This window comes from Ursus americanus, chromosome 10 (assembly GCF_024610735.1).
Source record: "Ursus americanus isolate L20-20 chromosome 10, mUrsAme1.1.p, whole genome shotgun sequence".
Classification (NCBI taxonomy): Eukaryota; Metazoa; Chordata; class Mammalia; order Carnivora; family Ursidae; genus Ursus; species Ursus americanus.
Window position 1 is genome coordinate 53991809 of NC_142136.1, and position 13055 is coordinate 54004863.

At 46.6% G+C, this 13055-nt stretch overlaps 1 protein-coding gene across 1 annotated transcript in view; it reads right to left on the bottom strand.

The window, feature by feature from the left end:
* Positions 1 to 11634: 11634 nt before the first annotated feature.
* The window catches only part of SIAH3 (siah E3 ubiquitin protein ligase family member 3), a 64741-nt gene continuing 63320 nt past the window's right edge, over positions 11635 to 13055 (bottom strand). The window contains exon 2 of the mRNA XM_045796724.2: positions 11635 to 12870. Coding sequence (XP_045652680.1) covers positions 12202 to 12870 — 669 coding nt within the window. The 3' untranslated portion in view covers positions 11635 to 12201. The remainder of the gene's footprint in view (positions 12871 to 13055) is intronic.

Consider the following 13055-nt stretch of genomic DNA (forward strand, 5'->3'; position numbering starts at 1 on the left):
GAAACTCTGGGGGAGGGCATTTATGACAACTGAGTTCCTTTTGGAGGACCTGTCTTTAGGCAGATAAGGGGAGTTCAGAGAAAGCCTCTCCCTGCATTTACAGTTTTTTAAGCACCTACAGCTCAAAATGTCAGTATTCCAAAGTGATATTTTGGGGTGGCATGTCTTAAACTCCTACAGGCATATTTTGGAGTGGCTCGTTCTGCTGCTCTTCCCTCTTCTGGGGCTCTGCTGCTCTTCCCTCTTCTGGAGCAGCTGTGACAGAGTTTCTGAGCCTAGTGTTTGGTCCCTAGCACCAAGGTGTCAAGCAGCAGAAGGCAACAACAGTGGTATTTCTGCTAGAAGAATTCTGTGCTGTAGCCGAGAGTTTTCTCTGGCTCTGTTTCTGACTGTGTGACTCTCTGAACCTTCTGTGAATTTCCTAATATACTTCCTGCTTAAACTAGCTTAACTAGATTTTACTGTCTACAACTTGGCTGATATACCCTCCCCTTCCCTGTGTGTCCTGGGTGGTTCACAGTCAAGGTTACTGTGTACAGCTGTTCAGATGATACCCTGCACAACTACAAAGGACACCATTCACATAGGCTGCAGAACTTTGCCTTAGAATTGCTGTCTTCTTGAAGGCCTGTTGGCTGTCACTAAGCTCTGTTGCTCCTACTGCCTTAGCTTGGGTCTCACTCCACAATCTGTACATGAGCCACCCAAGTGCGAAGGGAGAATTTTCTACAAAGATTACAACTCTTTCGGCCCACATGACCTTCTCCAAGAGATTATTACTCTTTTAGGATGTACTTTCTTCTGTACAGACCCTTAGAAAAAAATTTCGAGGGGCTGGGCATATTAATCATATTTTTATTTTTTGCAGTTTAGGATGCTTTGATACCTTCAGGTCTTGAGTACCTGGGGAGGGATGGCCCCTCCCAAAGTCAGCTAATTCCTAGAGATAGCAAGCTACTTGCCTATGAACATGCCCTTGATGTGCAAACCAACCAACCCTGAACCCACACCTCAACCCTACTTCTTTTATCAGGCTTTTCAAGTCTGGCACCATACCCCTTCCCTAAATCACCGCAGTGTCAAGTACCAGATAAATTTGAGAGATCACCTTTGTAGCCTAGAACCCACTGAAATGATTGAAACTACCCAAGCCTAAACGTGCTTGGCTGTTTACTTTGCCATACCCATTCCTTCCTGTAAAAAATCCACGTTCAGGGGCGCCTGGGTGGCACAGCGGTTAAGTGTCTGCCCTCGGCTCAGGGCGTGATCCCGGCATTCTAGCTCTTCCGCTATGAGCCTGCTTCTTCCTCTCCCACTCCCCCTGCTTGTGTTCCCTCTCTCGCTGGCTGTCTCTGTCTCTGTCGAATAAATAAATAAAATCTTTAAAAAAAAAATCCACATTCAAAGCTTTTGCCCGTGCTTTTCCATCATTCCTGTCTCCTGATCAACCCTGCGGCTACCTTGTATGGCCCTGTATGGCATGGTGTACCACCTACTCTTGGGAATTTTAAGCAATACATTTTTCTTTCAAAGGCAGTTGTCTCCATGTCTGTCATTTTACCATACGTGATTAAAACAAATCCTGGTACATCTTTAAAAACTGGGAAAGAAGGTATTTGAGCAGTTCTACATACTATCATATTCCAAAGTCTTTATCTCTTATGATGAACTGGATTTGCCAAGACAGAACCTTTGTATTTTGACTGATTTCTGCCTCAGGGAAGTTACTTGCAGAATTGTCCATCAATGTATTCCTCCTCATTGTCAGGATGAAGCTTAATCCCAGTGTTAAGGACAGGCCACTGACTCAGATTCAAAGTCCCCTTCATCACCTATTTCAGGGAACCAAGTAGCTATCATATGAGCAAGTCTGCCTGAGGCCCTCTAGAGTCTTCTAGTTCTTAGAATCTTAGAGATGAATACATAAAGATTCTAATAGCACTCTAACTTCATCCTTACATTTGAGAGAAAGCTCACAATGCCTATATAGTTTGATATAATTTGTAGTTATTCTACCAAATCCCTACACAATTATGGAATTTCAGAGTGATAAAGAACTCCAGGAGTTACCTAGTCTGGGTATTTCCTCTATTACTCTTTTCCTTATCCAGTACTTTATCCAACTCTCTTCCCCTTGAATGAGCCCCTTCCACCATTTCTAACAACTGATCATCTACTGCATCTGTTTGAATGTTAATTGTGTGTTCTAGTGTAGAAGTTGACAAACTATAGCCCATGGGACAAAATCATTCTGCTGCATGTTTTTGTAAATAAAGTTTTATTGGAACACAACCACTCTCATTTATTTAGGTATTCTCTGTGGCTGCCTACTCTTGAATGACAGAATTGAACAGCTGCAATGTATAGTCTGCAAAACCTGGAATATTTATTGTCTGGCTCTTTATATAAAGAGTTTGCCAACCTTTTTTCTAGTGGATAAAATGGGCTGGTAGTCTTGGATATTATCTATAAGTTCTTCTGGAACAATTTCAAGTTCTTCTTTTTCCATGAAGCAGTCTTTTTTTTTTTCCTTAAGATTTTATTTATTTATTAGAGAGAGAGCAAGTGAGAGAGAAAGAGAGTGTGCACATGAATCAGGGGAGAGGCAGAGGGAAAAGGAGAGAATCTCAGGCTACTGACCACGGAGCCTGACACAGGGCTCAAGATCATGACCTGAGCCGAAACCAAGAGCTGGATGCTTAACCAGCTGAGCCACCTAGGCGCCCCTCCCTGAAGAATTTTTAGTTATATTAGCTCCCATCAAGCTCCTCCTCAAACCACATCAGTAAAGTCTTAATCATCTTATTGACTCTTCATTATATAAGGCTGTGTGTTGCTGTTGGCAGACAATTGTTCATGAATATCTCAAATTTTTACAAGTTGAGGCATGGACAGCCAGTTTGCTCCAGAACTCTTTCCAGGAATGTCAATAGAAGCATGGAAAGAGTAACTTCTTCTAGAGCAAATTTATTCACATTCCTGGATAGTAAAGAAGGACATATTCCCTTTTCAGAGAGGTTTACTTACATTCCAGGCTGATAAAAAGAATCTCTCTCCGGAAGGGAGAATGGGCAGGTTTGCTGGCAACCCTGTATAAGATTAGAGTCTCCTAATCCAGGGTTTCTCTCTTATAATGTGCCCCTACTTTGTGTGCAGGCAATCCCTGGCCCTCATTTCATCATTCCGTTAGAACTGGGGCTCAGGGAACCTGGACCAAAATGTTCTTATTGCTGTAAATAATAAACTGTCTAAGCCCATTTGGGTTCGTGGCCTCCTTATGGCCGAATCTATGGATACATGCAAACCAGCCCCACGGAGGCTCCTGCGCTGCTCCCTAGGAGCTGCAGGACCCCTGGGCTGGTGTTTGATGTGAGTGTAAGTGCCTTTGTTTTGTCTTTTCAAGTACACTGAGAAGTTCCTCCAGGGCGAGGCCCACATCTTCTCTTCCCTTCGTATCTTCCAGCAAACCCAATGTATAGTAGGCATTCGACAGTATTTTGTTGTTCAAGCTAAAGGCACCTATACATCCCGTCCTGAAACACTCTTTTTAGTGAAGCACGAAGACTTGGAACTATTTCTAACTTGCCATGGCTTCCCTCTGCCCAGGCATCCCTGAGACTTGGGGATCTGAAGCCATCTGGTCTTGTTAAGAAGCAGAGTCCGGTTTCACCCCACCAGTGTCCACCTGGAAAACAAGCCCACCGTGGATGCGGTGCCCAGGCCTAAGGAAAACAGCCTGCCAGCCCTGTGGCCAGAGAGAATTGGCCACACACTTGGCTCCCCCCATTAGGGGCAAAGTTACCAAGGGGGGAGAACCCTCCCTCCTTGAGTGTCTGCTCTGGATAGCAACCTGTACTCACAATAAAATGAATGTACTTTACGGGCTCTTTCCCTCTTAGGTTTGCCTGATTTGGGAAAGAAAAATACAGAACACCCAGTTAAATTAGAATTTCAGATAACAATGAATACTTTTTAGTATAAGTGTGTATATTACGTATTGTGAGTATTGCAAAAGATATACTGAATTTTTTTGGTTGCTGTTGTTTATATCTGAAATTCAAATTTAACTGGGCGTCCTGTACTTTATGACCCAGCCCTATTTTCTGCTGTCTCCCCACTAGTGTCCATTCTGCAACTGAGCCTCTTAGCACCTGGACGCTACTCTAAACCTGCCCAGTGAGAAGGGTTTTTCTGATTCTCCTTAACTATAGAGCACCTTTTCCTGGGTTGGTGAAGAAGCAGAGCTGGATGTTTAGGGAAAGCACGAGGCTTTAAGGAGAGTTTCCTTGAGTTTTGCCCAGCAGCCTGGACCTTCTGTCACTGTTTGACGAAAGCAAGACCATGAGAGGCAGCTGGGCTTGCCTTTTGAATGATCTGGAAGCATTTTGCTGCTTTGGGGGTGCTTGATTTCCTGTTTGATTGTTTGATTTTTTAAAAAAGATTTTATATATTGATTTGTCAGAGAAAGAAAGAGAGACAGAGATCACGAGCAGGGGGGAGTGGCAGGCAGAGGGAGAAGCAGGGTCCAAGCTAAGCAGAGAGCCTGATGTGGGGCTCGATCCCAGGACCCTGGGATCCTGACCTGAGCCGAAGGCAGACACTTGACTGACTGAGCCAGCCAGGCCTCCCTGTTTTATTTTTTTAAATCTGTGATTCCCAGAATTATCTGTGTCAGGTCCAGCCTAAAAAATAAAAAAATGTCTATCTCCTGTGTATTGAAGTCAAACTGGAGCCCAGGAGGAGGAGAGAATGGGCGAGGTAGTCGCCTCCCAGATGGGTGGTAATCCACGCCCCCCACTTGGATCCTTAATAGATGCTTTTCCCATTGGCCCCCTTGCAGAGGGTGTGCAGAGGAGATCTTGTCTTCCTCCAGGCTAATAAGAAAGCAATTCAGTGATTTCCTGTTCTCTCACCCCATAGGCAAGGCTTCCATGGAGCTTAGTTCTGAGCTGCCTCAGAAAGTGTACTGATAATTCACATTCCCCACAGAGGGCCCTGAAATGGAGACCCTGCTCAGGCATCCTGGGGAGATTTGCAGGATAAATAAATGCCTCCCTGGGGATTTGCTCCCTGTCAGTGCTGGGGGCAGAGATTTAAATATGAATTATCATTCCAGCCTGGCATGGATTTACAGATGAGCCCCTTCTGTGCTCCTGTTCTTTAGTGGGCGCCAGGCTGCGGGGGTGGGGGGGGGGGTGTCACTGGATGACACTCGGTACTGGGGATCTTCCTGTGCTGGCCTCCCTCAGCCAGCCCCAGCCTCGGGTCATGGATGGCTGATGAACTCTGGCATCCTGCCTGCATAGACACTTCTCCCGTTCCTCTGTCCCCGCCGCCCTCAGCGTCTGTCCCTGAATGATGGAAGAATAGTTCCCTCTACTACTTGGTTACAGGGAACGCCTACTAAATTCCCTTCTTAAGTCCTTTCTGATCTCCATTTAAGTGGTTACTGCTTCTCCATCAGAATGAAGTGTTGGCCGTTTCCCCGTCACCTCTTTCCTGCCTTCCTTGCTCTTAGAGAAGGACCAGCTCTCTTCTTGAGGTGTCTTTATTGGCTCCTTGGTTTTCTGTGTGTCTTTTTCTCACCAGTGGGCTCAGCTCTGGATTTAAGAATTGAATGGTCAGCCAGACCCTTAGCAGAATCCCAGAGAAGGGAGTGTTAAAAATTAGAATCCTGGGTCTCACTCTGGACCTCTTGAATTGGAAATCTCTGGTTCTGGGGCCCAGAAATTAAATTCTCCTGATATTTCTTAAACATGCTGAAGTCTGGGAATGAAAAGCCCAGATCCCGGAGTGCGCCCGGGGCCAGGCTTCCCTCCCCTGTCGAATCTCAAGCAGATAAGTTCTCCTTTCTTTCAGTGGAGTCTCACTCTAGCACTGAGCAACCTTCCTGGACAGCTTTGAAGGTCTTTGGAGGGAAGGGGCAACTATCTGGAACAGCATGGGATGCAGAATCGTCCCAAGAGAGGCCATGGCCTGAGAAGTCACCTGGCTCATGAATATTCACGCTGACCATGTGGTCAGTGTGCTCACTCAGATCAACGCAAGGCAGTGTCTGTAAGCCTTTGTGAGAGCATGGAACAGGTTCTGGGAATAAGGAGGCAGGAAGAAGATAGAGGTTAACATGAATTGACAGGCAATAGGATTAGTACTCTTGCTCAATCCTGATCTTGCGAGTAACTAACAGTGGCCTGAAATTAAAGAATTAAACCATGAAGGCTCCCTTGACAACTGATCTGATAGGCCCAGAAGTAAATTTCAGGGACACCATTGTCAGGCAGAAGGAGGGGAGAGCTGAGATAGGGGCACAGGGAGGAAGGGAAGGGGAACAAACGCCTGTTTCTTTACAAGTCCAGTGCAAGCGGCTTTGGTCCCCTTGGGGCTGCACCAAACGCTGAGCTAGTGTTGCGGGCAAATGAGTTGCCAAGGCTTTTATTCACCTCTAGTAGCACTTTCTTCCTTACATCCAATTATGACTTTAAAATAGAGGCAAAAATGAAAAGGGGAGGAAGATAATGAAACATAAGTCAAATATGGCAGCTGGCGAATTTCTGATAATTGCTTTCCCTTGTAGCATTTCATTTCTGTTCCTGCATGTTGCACAGTAGCCTGTGGGGAGGGAAGAAAAAAAGAAAAAAAAAAACCACTGCCAAGAAAAAACAACTCCAAAGGATTCAGGAAAACAGTATCAAATGCACTTTAATGACACTCTTCATGGGAGACAGGATAGAGGTAAAGTAGCCTTCTAAGTTTACTTCTTGCTGTCTTTAACATCATAAGAAAGCCTAGAAAAGTATATATACATCAATAATTCAGGGTAAATAAAATGATTCTCAATTTCCTTTCTTTTTCTTATGTCAATACCCCCCCCAAAAAAAGGTTAAAAAAAGAGGGGACTGTTTACAGTAGTCAAGGTAAAATATCTTCATACAATACTGGAAAAGACAAACTCTAACTCATGTAGGTAACCCATGTGATAGCCTGAATTGGGGGAAAAGGATCAATGCTTATCTACGACAGATCTCTTGGATCTCTTTTTGGTGAGGTTTTTCTTGGCTGGCCATTCTCCAGGTTAACACAACAGAGAACTCACTAGTTCTTGAAGGGTATTTTCAGAACGAATCATCTGAAGGTCTAACAATTTACTGGGAGACTCTACTTTTGATGCTATTTGTAGCTGAACTTTGAATCAAAGCATAGTTTTGTGATGTCCAGTCCACAGTCCCTTCCCCTTCTACCAGAAATTGGATTTAAGGGGAAGCGTCAGCAAGCTTCACTCCTTCCATCCCTCACATTGAAACCACTGGGATCAGAGTAACTGATCCGCTGTTGACCTTGAGATTCTGCCTGCTTTCAAACACAGCCTGGAGTTTCCTGTGACTTTTACCCTAGCGGGAACCATGCCCCTCATTTAGGAAGAGTATCAGTGAGAATAGGCCATAGACTGTGAACGGGATCGTTTGTTGGGTTGCAATGGAGTAAAGTAGCTGGAGTAGGAAAGTAAGGTGCTGGGCTCTGTTCTTTACGTGACGTCCTTTGACTCATTGCCTTTTCTGTCCCTCAGCTTTGTGCTGTGTAAGGGTCCTGCTTCGGGAGTAACAGATTTTATGTGATGCTTGAAACCGCTGCTCACTGTGCCCTTCTCAGATGTGGGATATTTCCAATCACTAATTTCAAAGTAAAATATTTCTTTCTTTTTCCTGTTTTCCAAAGTAAAATATTTCTTTAGATGAGGTTTTGGTCTACATGTAGAGATAAAGATGACCTGTAAGAACAAGTAACAGGATCGTCCAGTCCTGTAGAGCTCGATTTTGCTTTTTGGATTGGTATGGCCAATAGGCTGGTTTTATGGAGCTGTGACTTTTCCATGAAAGTCATCAGGTGGAACTTCCTGCACTAACAGCAATCGAGCAGGGTTTGGGGTAGGGCAGGGAATGCCCTTGAAGATGCTTAGAAGCCCCAGACTCCTTTCTACAGGACAGATTGTGTTTTCCCCGTAATTTGCTATTCTGCTCGCGTGACCATAATCTGTGTCCCTGTCAGTGTGGCCAACAGAATTTTCCTTCTCCTTCCAGGGTCTTCTCTCCTCCACACTGCTGTGTGCAAAAGAGATGTCTTGGTAAACGTTTAACAGCTAGTTCTCCAAGGGGGAAAATCCCTGGCTTATCACATTTGCCAATTTCCAGCGGCATAAACACTACCACCCCAGCCAATTTTAAGCTATTGCTGTGACATCACTCAATATGGAGTTGGTAGCACATCATGTGTGGTCTGTTCACCATACAATTATGGTAGAAGTAAGTAATCTCAAGAGCATGGAAAATAAAGGAGTAGTGAACCAATTAGGAAGGGAGGAGTTTTGAATAGTTGTTACCTTTGTTTTTAATATAACTAATTGTACATTTATATAATTCAATTTTTAGTCATGGCTGTGCTTAGCTTGCAGAATTCCTAAAACATGTAACAACTGGTATACAAACCAGCTCTAGCTCACCAGCCTATCTTGGGCTGGGAGAGAGCGGGGAAAAAGGAGAAATGAAAGGACACACAGTTAGTCCTAAAAGGCCTCAATGCCAGTCAGACTTTCTGAGCCTTGGGTCCACAAATTCATAGAAATAGCGCGAGTTGATATTGGTCAAAAGCCCAGAGTTCGGAGTTAGACGTGTGGGTTCCAGACCCAACTCTACTATTTGCTGGCTGTGTGACCTTAAACAAGGTCCAAACTCTTTTGGCTTAAATTTCTCACCGGTACATAATAGTACCTGTTTCATAAGGTTGTTATGGGGATGAAATGAGAATAATATATTCAAAGTGTTCAACTTACTATGTCACACAGTAAACCTTCAATAAATGGTCTCCATGAGTACTGTTACTATTATTAACCTGGCCCATTTCTAAAATGGCCAAAGTAGCCACGGGTAGTGATGGGATCTATTTCAGATGCAGGTTCATGCAAAGACTGTTAAAGACAATCTTCTTTGTATGGGCTGACCTCCATTTCAGCTCGATTGTTTATGTAGACACAGCCCCCAGGGAGGAATGTCCACACCTCCTGAAAAAATCATTCTCACGATGAGTTTAAGTACTGGTGACTCATTTCTTGCTCTAAGTGTGGCTTTCTCCCTAGGCCTACTTTTAAAAGGCAGATACCCCTTAGAAGCTGAGTCGTTAAGTCAGCACCTGGGTGTGAATAAGGTCCTGGGATCCCAGGGCTCTTCACCGGACAGACTCCAGACTCCAGGAAATCTAAGAATGAGGATCCTGGAGTGGGTGGGTGGTGAGCCCGAGGGCACAGAAGACTCCACAGCCAGTTCACACTTCCCCCACCCCGCTTCCTGCTTCCAGGTTGACCAGTTCTTCAAGCTGAGCTGCCTCTAAAAGCAAATGTGCTCCAGTCTCTCTCTCTTCCTGATCCCTCAGGTATCCCAGAACAAAGACCTGGTTGACCCTCAGGACCGTAGACCACTGATGAGGTGGGACCACTGTGGAATATTTGGGGTCAGTTTTCCTTTTTCAAGAACACCAAATTTGTGGTCAATTGGCCGGGTTCTAGGTATGGTCCTAACCACTTGATGTGCAAACTTGGGAAGGTCATTTCTTGTCTCAGAGTCTCTATTTTTTCTAGTATATTGAGGCTGTCCATAAGGATTAACCGAGACTGGAATGCGGGAGCGCTTTTTGACTATAAATGTCACTACAACACACTCTGTTGGTGCTCTTTTCTCTTCTCTATTCATTGTTTTTGGTTTGCTCTTTTTTCTTCAATTCCTCACATGTGGCTATGGAGAGGAAGGCCTTCTTGGGAGCACCATAGGTGGATGAAAAGAGAACATTTCTACTCTTTATTCTAAACACGCCTAATTACCAAAAACACAAGTTCCTCACTGGGGTCACCCATTCATAATACAGTCTTGTGTGCAAAAATTACCTGAGGCTATTGCCAGTTTGGCTCAGGTAACAGCACAACCAGAAGGCAGAGGTGATGTTTGCAGGAATCCTAAGGCCCCTGTGGACTGTAATTTTATTCTTGTTGAGGTTTTGTCTGTCGGTTTATCTGGGGCACCTGTGATGCTACAGAAATTTTTCAGAGTAGTTGAGTATCAGAAACCAGGGGAGGAACTGCGGCTTCTCGAAGTATCAAACTTACAGGCAAGGAGATCTGAGGTTTTGGAGAAGGGCCTGGAGATAAAGGAAGGAACCAAGTGAGGCAGTCTGTCCCAGGGCTGGGCAAACAGCATCAGCTTGCTCTGGGCTGGCTGTGAGGCCAGAGCTGCTGCCCTGGTGGGATGTTCTGACAGAGTCAGCAGGTTACAACCCTTTCCCTGGGACGTGACCTGATGCTCGCCTCAGTCAGTCATATGATGTTTATTGGCCCCCTCAGGACCCTAACCTAACCAAAGGTTGGCCCCAGGGTCTCAGTGATTGCTGTGTGACTGGAGGGGGCTGCATTATGAAATCTTCTACTGACTGACACCCTTCTGGTGCTTGGGGTGTGGATTGGCAGCACAGGTGACTGGAGGGTTATCTAATTTGGAGGGGGAAGGGTGTTGTGTTTCAGGATTGATTATTTTTGGTGGGCAAAAGACTGCTGATGGCCAGCCAGGGCAAGTTGCCTGAAACTAAGTACTCGGAGGCCTGCCCAGATGCAGCCAAGATGGCCAGGGTGAGGGAACAGGGCAGAAAGCAACATCTGGGTGGTGGAAGGCTTACTCAATTCTAATGAGTGTTGTGTGGGGTTTGGGTGCCATGCTTTATAGTGACCAGAGAGTAGCCAAGGAAAGGACAGAAACATCAAACAGGAGGGAGAAGAGGGTCTACTGGGAAGGCTGAAAGGTGTTCACCTTTGAACAGAAGAGACAAAGTCGATTAAACATGCTTACTTTCTTCAAATACACAAGAGAGACTTCTACAAGAAGGTGTTGAATTGTTCTGACAAGCAAATATGAGAAAGCAGTCTATGTAGAAGCAAGATGGATTTTTGTCACCCTTTCATTCACACTGCAACAGGGAGCTGATAACAGTTGACCAGTGACAATGTTTGTGCGCTGAATGGAGGCCCTTGGAACATTTAGATAGTAAGAAAAAGAAAGAGGACCCCCTCTCCCCTGCCCCAGGTATATGAGACACCTCTGACCTCCGGAGGTCAGAGGTCCTGGGCATACCCTCCCAATTCCTTGTGTTTGATGCTGAGTCGTGGTTCTGGTTTACAGAATATCAAGAGTAAAGTGGGTTCTTCGCATGATAGAAAAGAGTTCCGCCCCGGTGAAAGGATTGATGGATTTTACAATCTGATAATAAAACTCTCTGAGGAGAGAACGCCCTCCCAGAGGTGGGAGATTAATTTTATCTTTTTTCTCAGCAGCTTCTCTTCTCCTGCATTTTGCCTGTTCTTTTCTCCTACTTGCTCAACAGAGGGCAAAGAGGTTTTCAAGAGAGCACCATAAACATGAGGACTTTGACTCCAGAGCAGGAAAGGACAGCCCAGGCTGACGGCAAGCTCACAGCAGCCCGCCAACAGAGGGTTCAGCACCTGCCCACCCCCTCAGCCCCAGGGTCAACCTGGCGGCCTCATGGCGTGATGTCAGTTCCAGCCCCGTGCCCTGGCCTTCAGAGGAGACCCCATCTCCTCATGTCCAGGCAGCGTAGCTCTGACCCTAAGGTTCCTGGGAAGGTGTCAGAGTTGTGTCCGGTTGGTCTGAACTATAACTCTGAGCTGGCAGGGCCCCCTTCCCCAACCTGCTGTCCTCACACATTTCAGAGTTAGCTCAGTCTGAAATAGACTGAAGAGAGAAGGGAGAAATAATTTGGACACTAAATCTCTTTTCCACCCTAACAGTCCACGTTGCGGTCTTGGTAGCTTTTGCTCATGTGGGAAGCAGTGGAGAAGGGCACTAGAGGTGTAGGAAATCACCATTCTGACTGAATTGGATTACAAATGCTCTATAAAGCTATACCGACAAATCAGGACAAGCATCACACCAAGATCTTGAGTCACAGGCTGTTTACCTACTGTAATGCCCATGGCAGACAAATACTAAATACCACAAAGTACCTGAGACAAAAAAAGAAAGGAAGGAAGGAGGGAAGGAGGGAGAAGAATAAAAAGAAGCCTGGGGGCCTGGCATTCGGAGGTCCCAGAGACACAGGTAGAGCGTCTGGGGGCAGGGTGGCTGTGCCTTGAATGTCCAGTGGCCTCTGGCTTCACAGCTCAGCTTCCGAGGAGCAGCCCTCCGTAGCAGTGATGGCGATCCCGATGGCCAGGCTGCCATTGTCGGAGAAGAGCTGGGCCAGTGAGGTGTTGAGGACCAGGCAGTCCCCGTCGGTGATGACTGAGTCCACGCACTCGAGAACAGACCGGGGGGTGGCCTCCCATTTGAGCCGCCGATGGTTTCTGTTGAGCTCCAGGCGATAGGTGAAGCAGTCGGCCTGGGTGGGGGTCCCGATCAGCATCATGGTGGCAAAGAACTGGGGGTGCCCTTCATGCCTCTCCTGTTTCCTAAGCACCAGCAGAAAGTGGTGGCCCAGGCAGGAGTGCAGGATGATCCAGTCGGCTGGTGCGGGGAGGTGCATGTCCGTGGCCAGGAAGACGATCTCAGCTCCCTGAAGGATGTCGACCCTGTGCATCTGCCGCAGGTGGGACACCACCACCTCCAGGTGGCCTTCCCACTGGCAGGAGAACAGGGGGCACATGCAGGGCGTCACCTGGGCGGCGTGCAGCCCCGCCTCCTGGTGGTGGAGGTGGTGTGGGCGAGTGTGGTGGCGGAGGTGGTGGTGGGGGCGGTGATGGCGGTGGTGGTGAGTGAGGTGGTGAGGGGGGAAGTTGCCTTGCTCCGGCGTGCTCTGAGTGATGGCACGGCGGCTGGACACATACTGGGGGAGAAAGAGCAGAGGGTTAGTGGCTGAGGCCAGTCTCTCAGCTTCGCTGAGACTCCCCAGGTATGCCAGGTGTTATAGGCAGACTCCCCAGCGCAGGTAGAGAAAGCTTGGTTTCCCTCCCGCCCTCCCCACTTTTCTTCCTTCCTTCCTCCCTCCCTCCCTTTCTCTCTCTCTCTCTT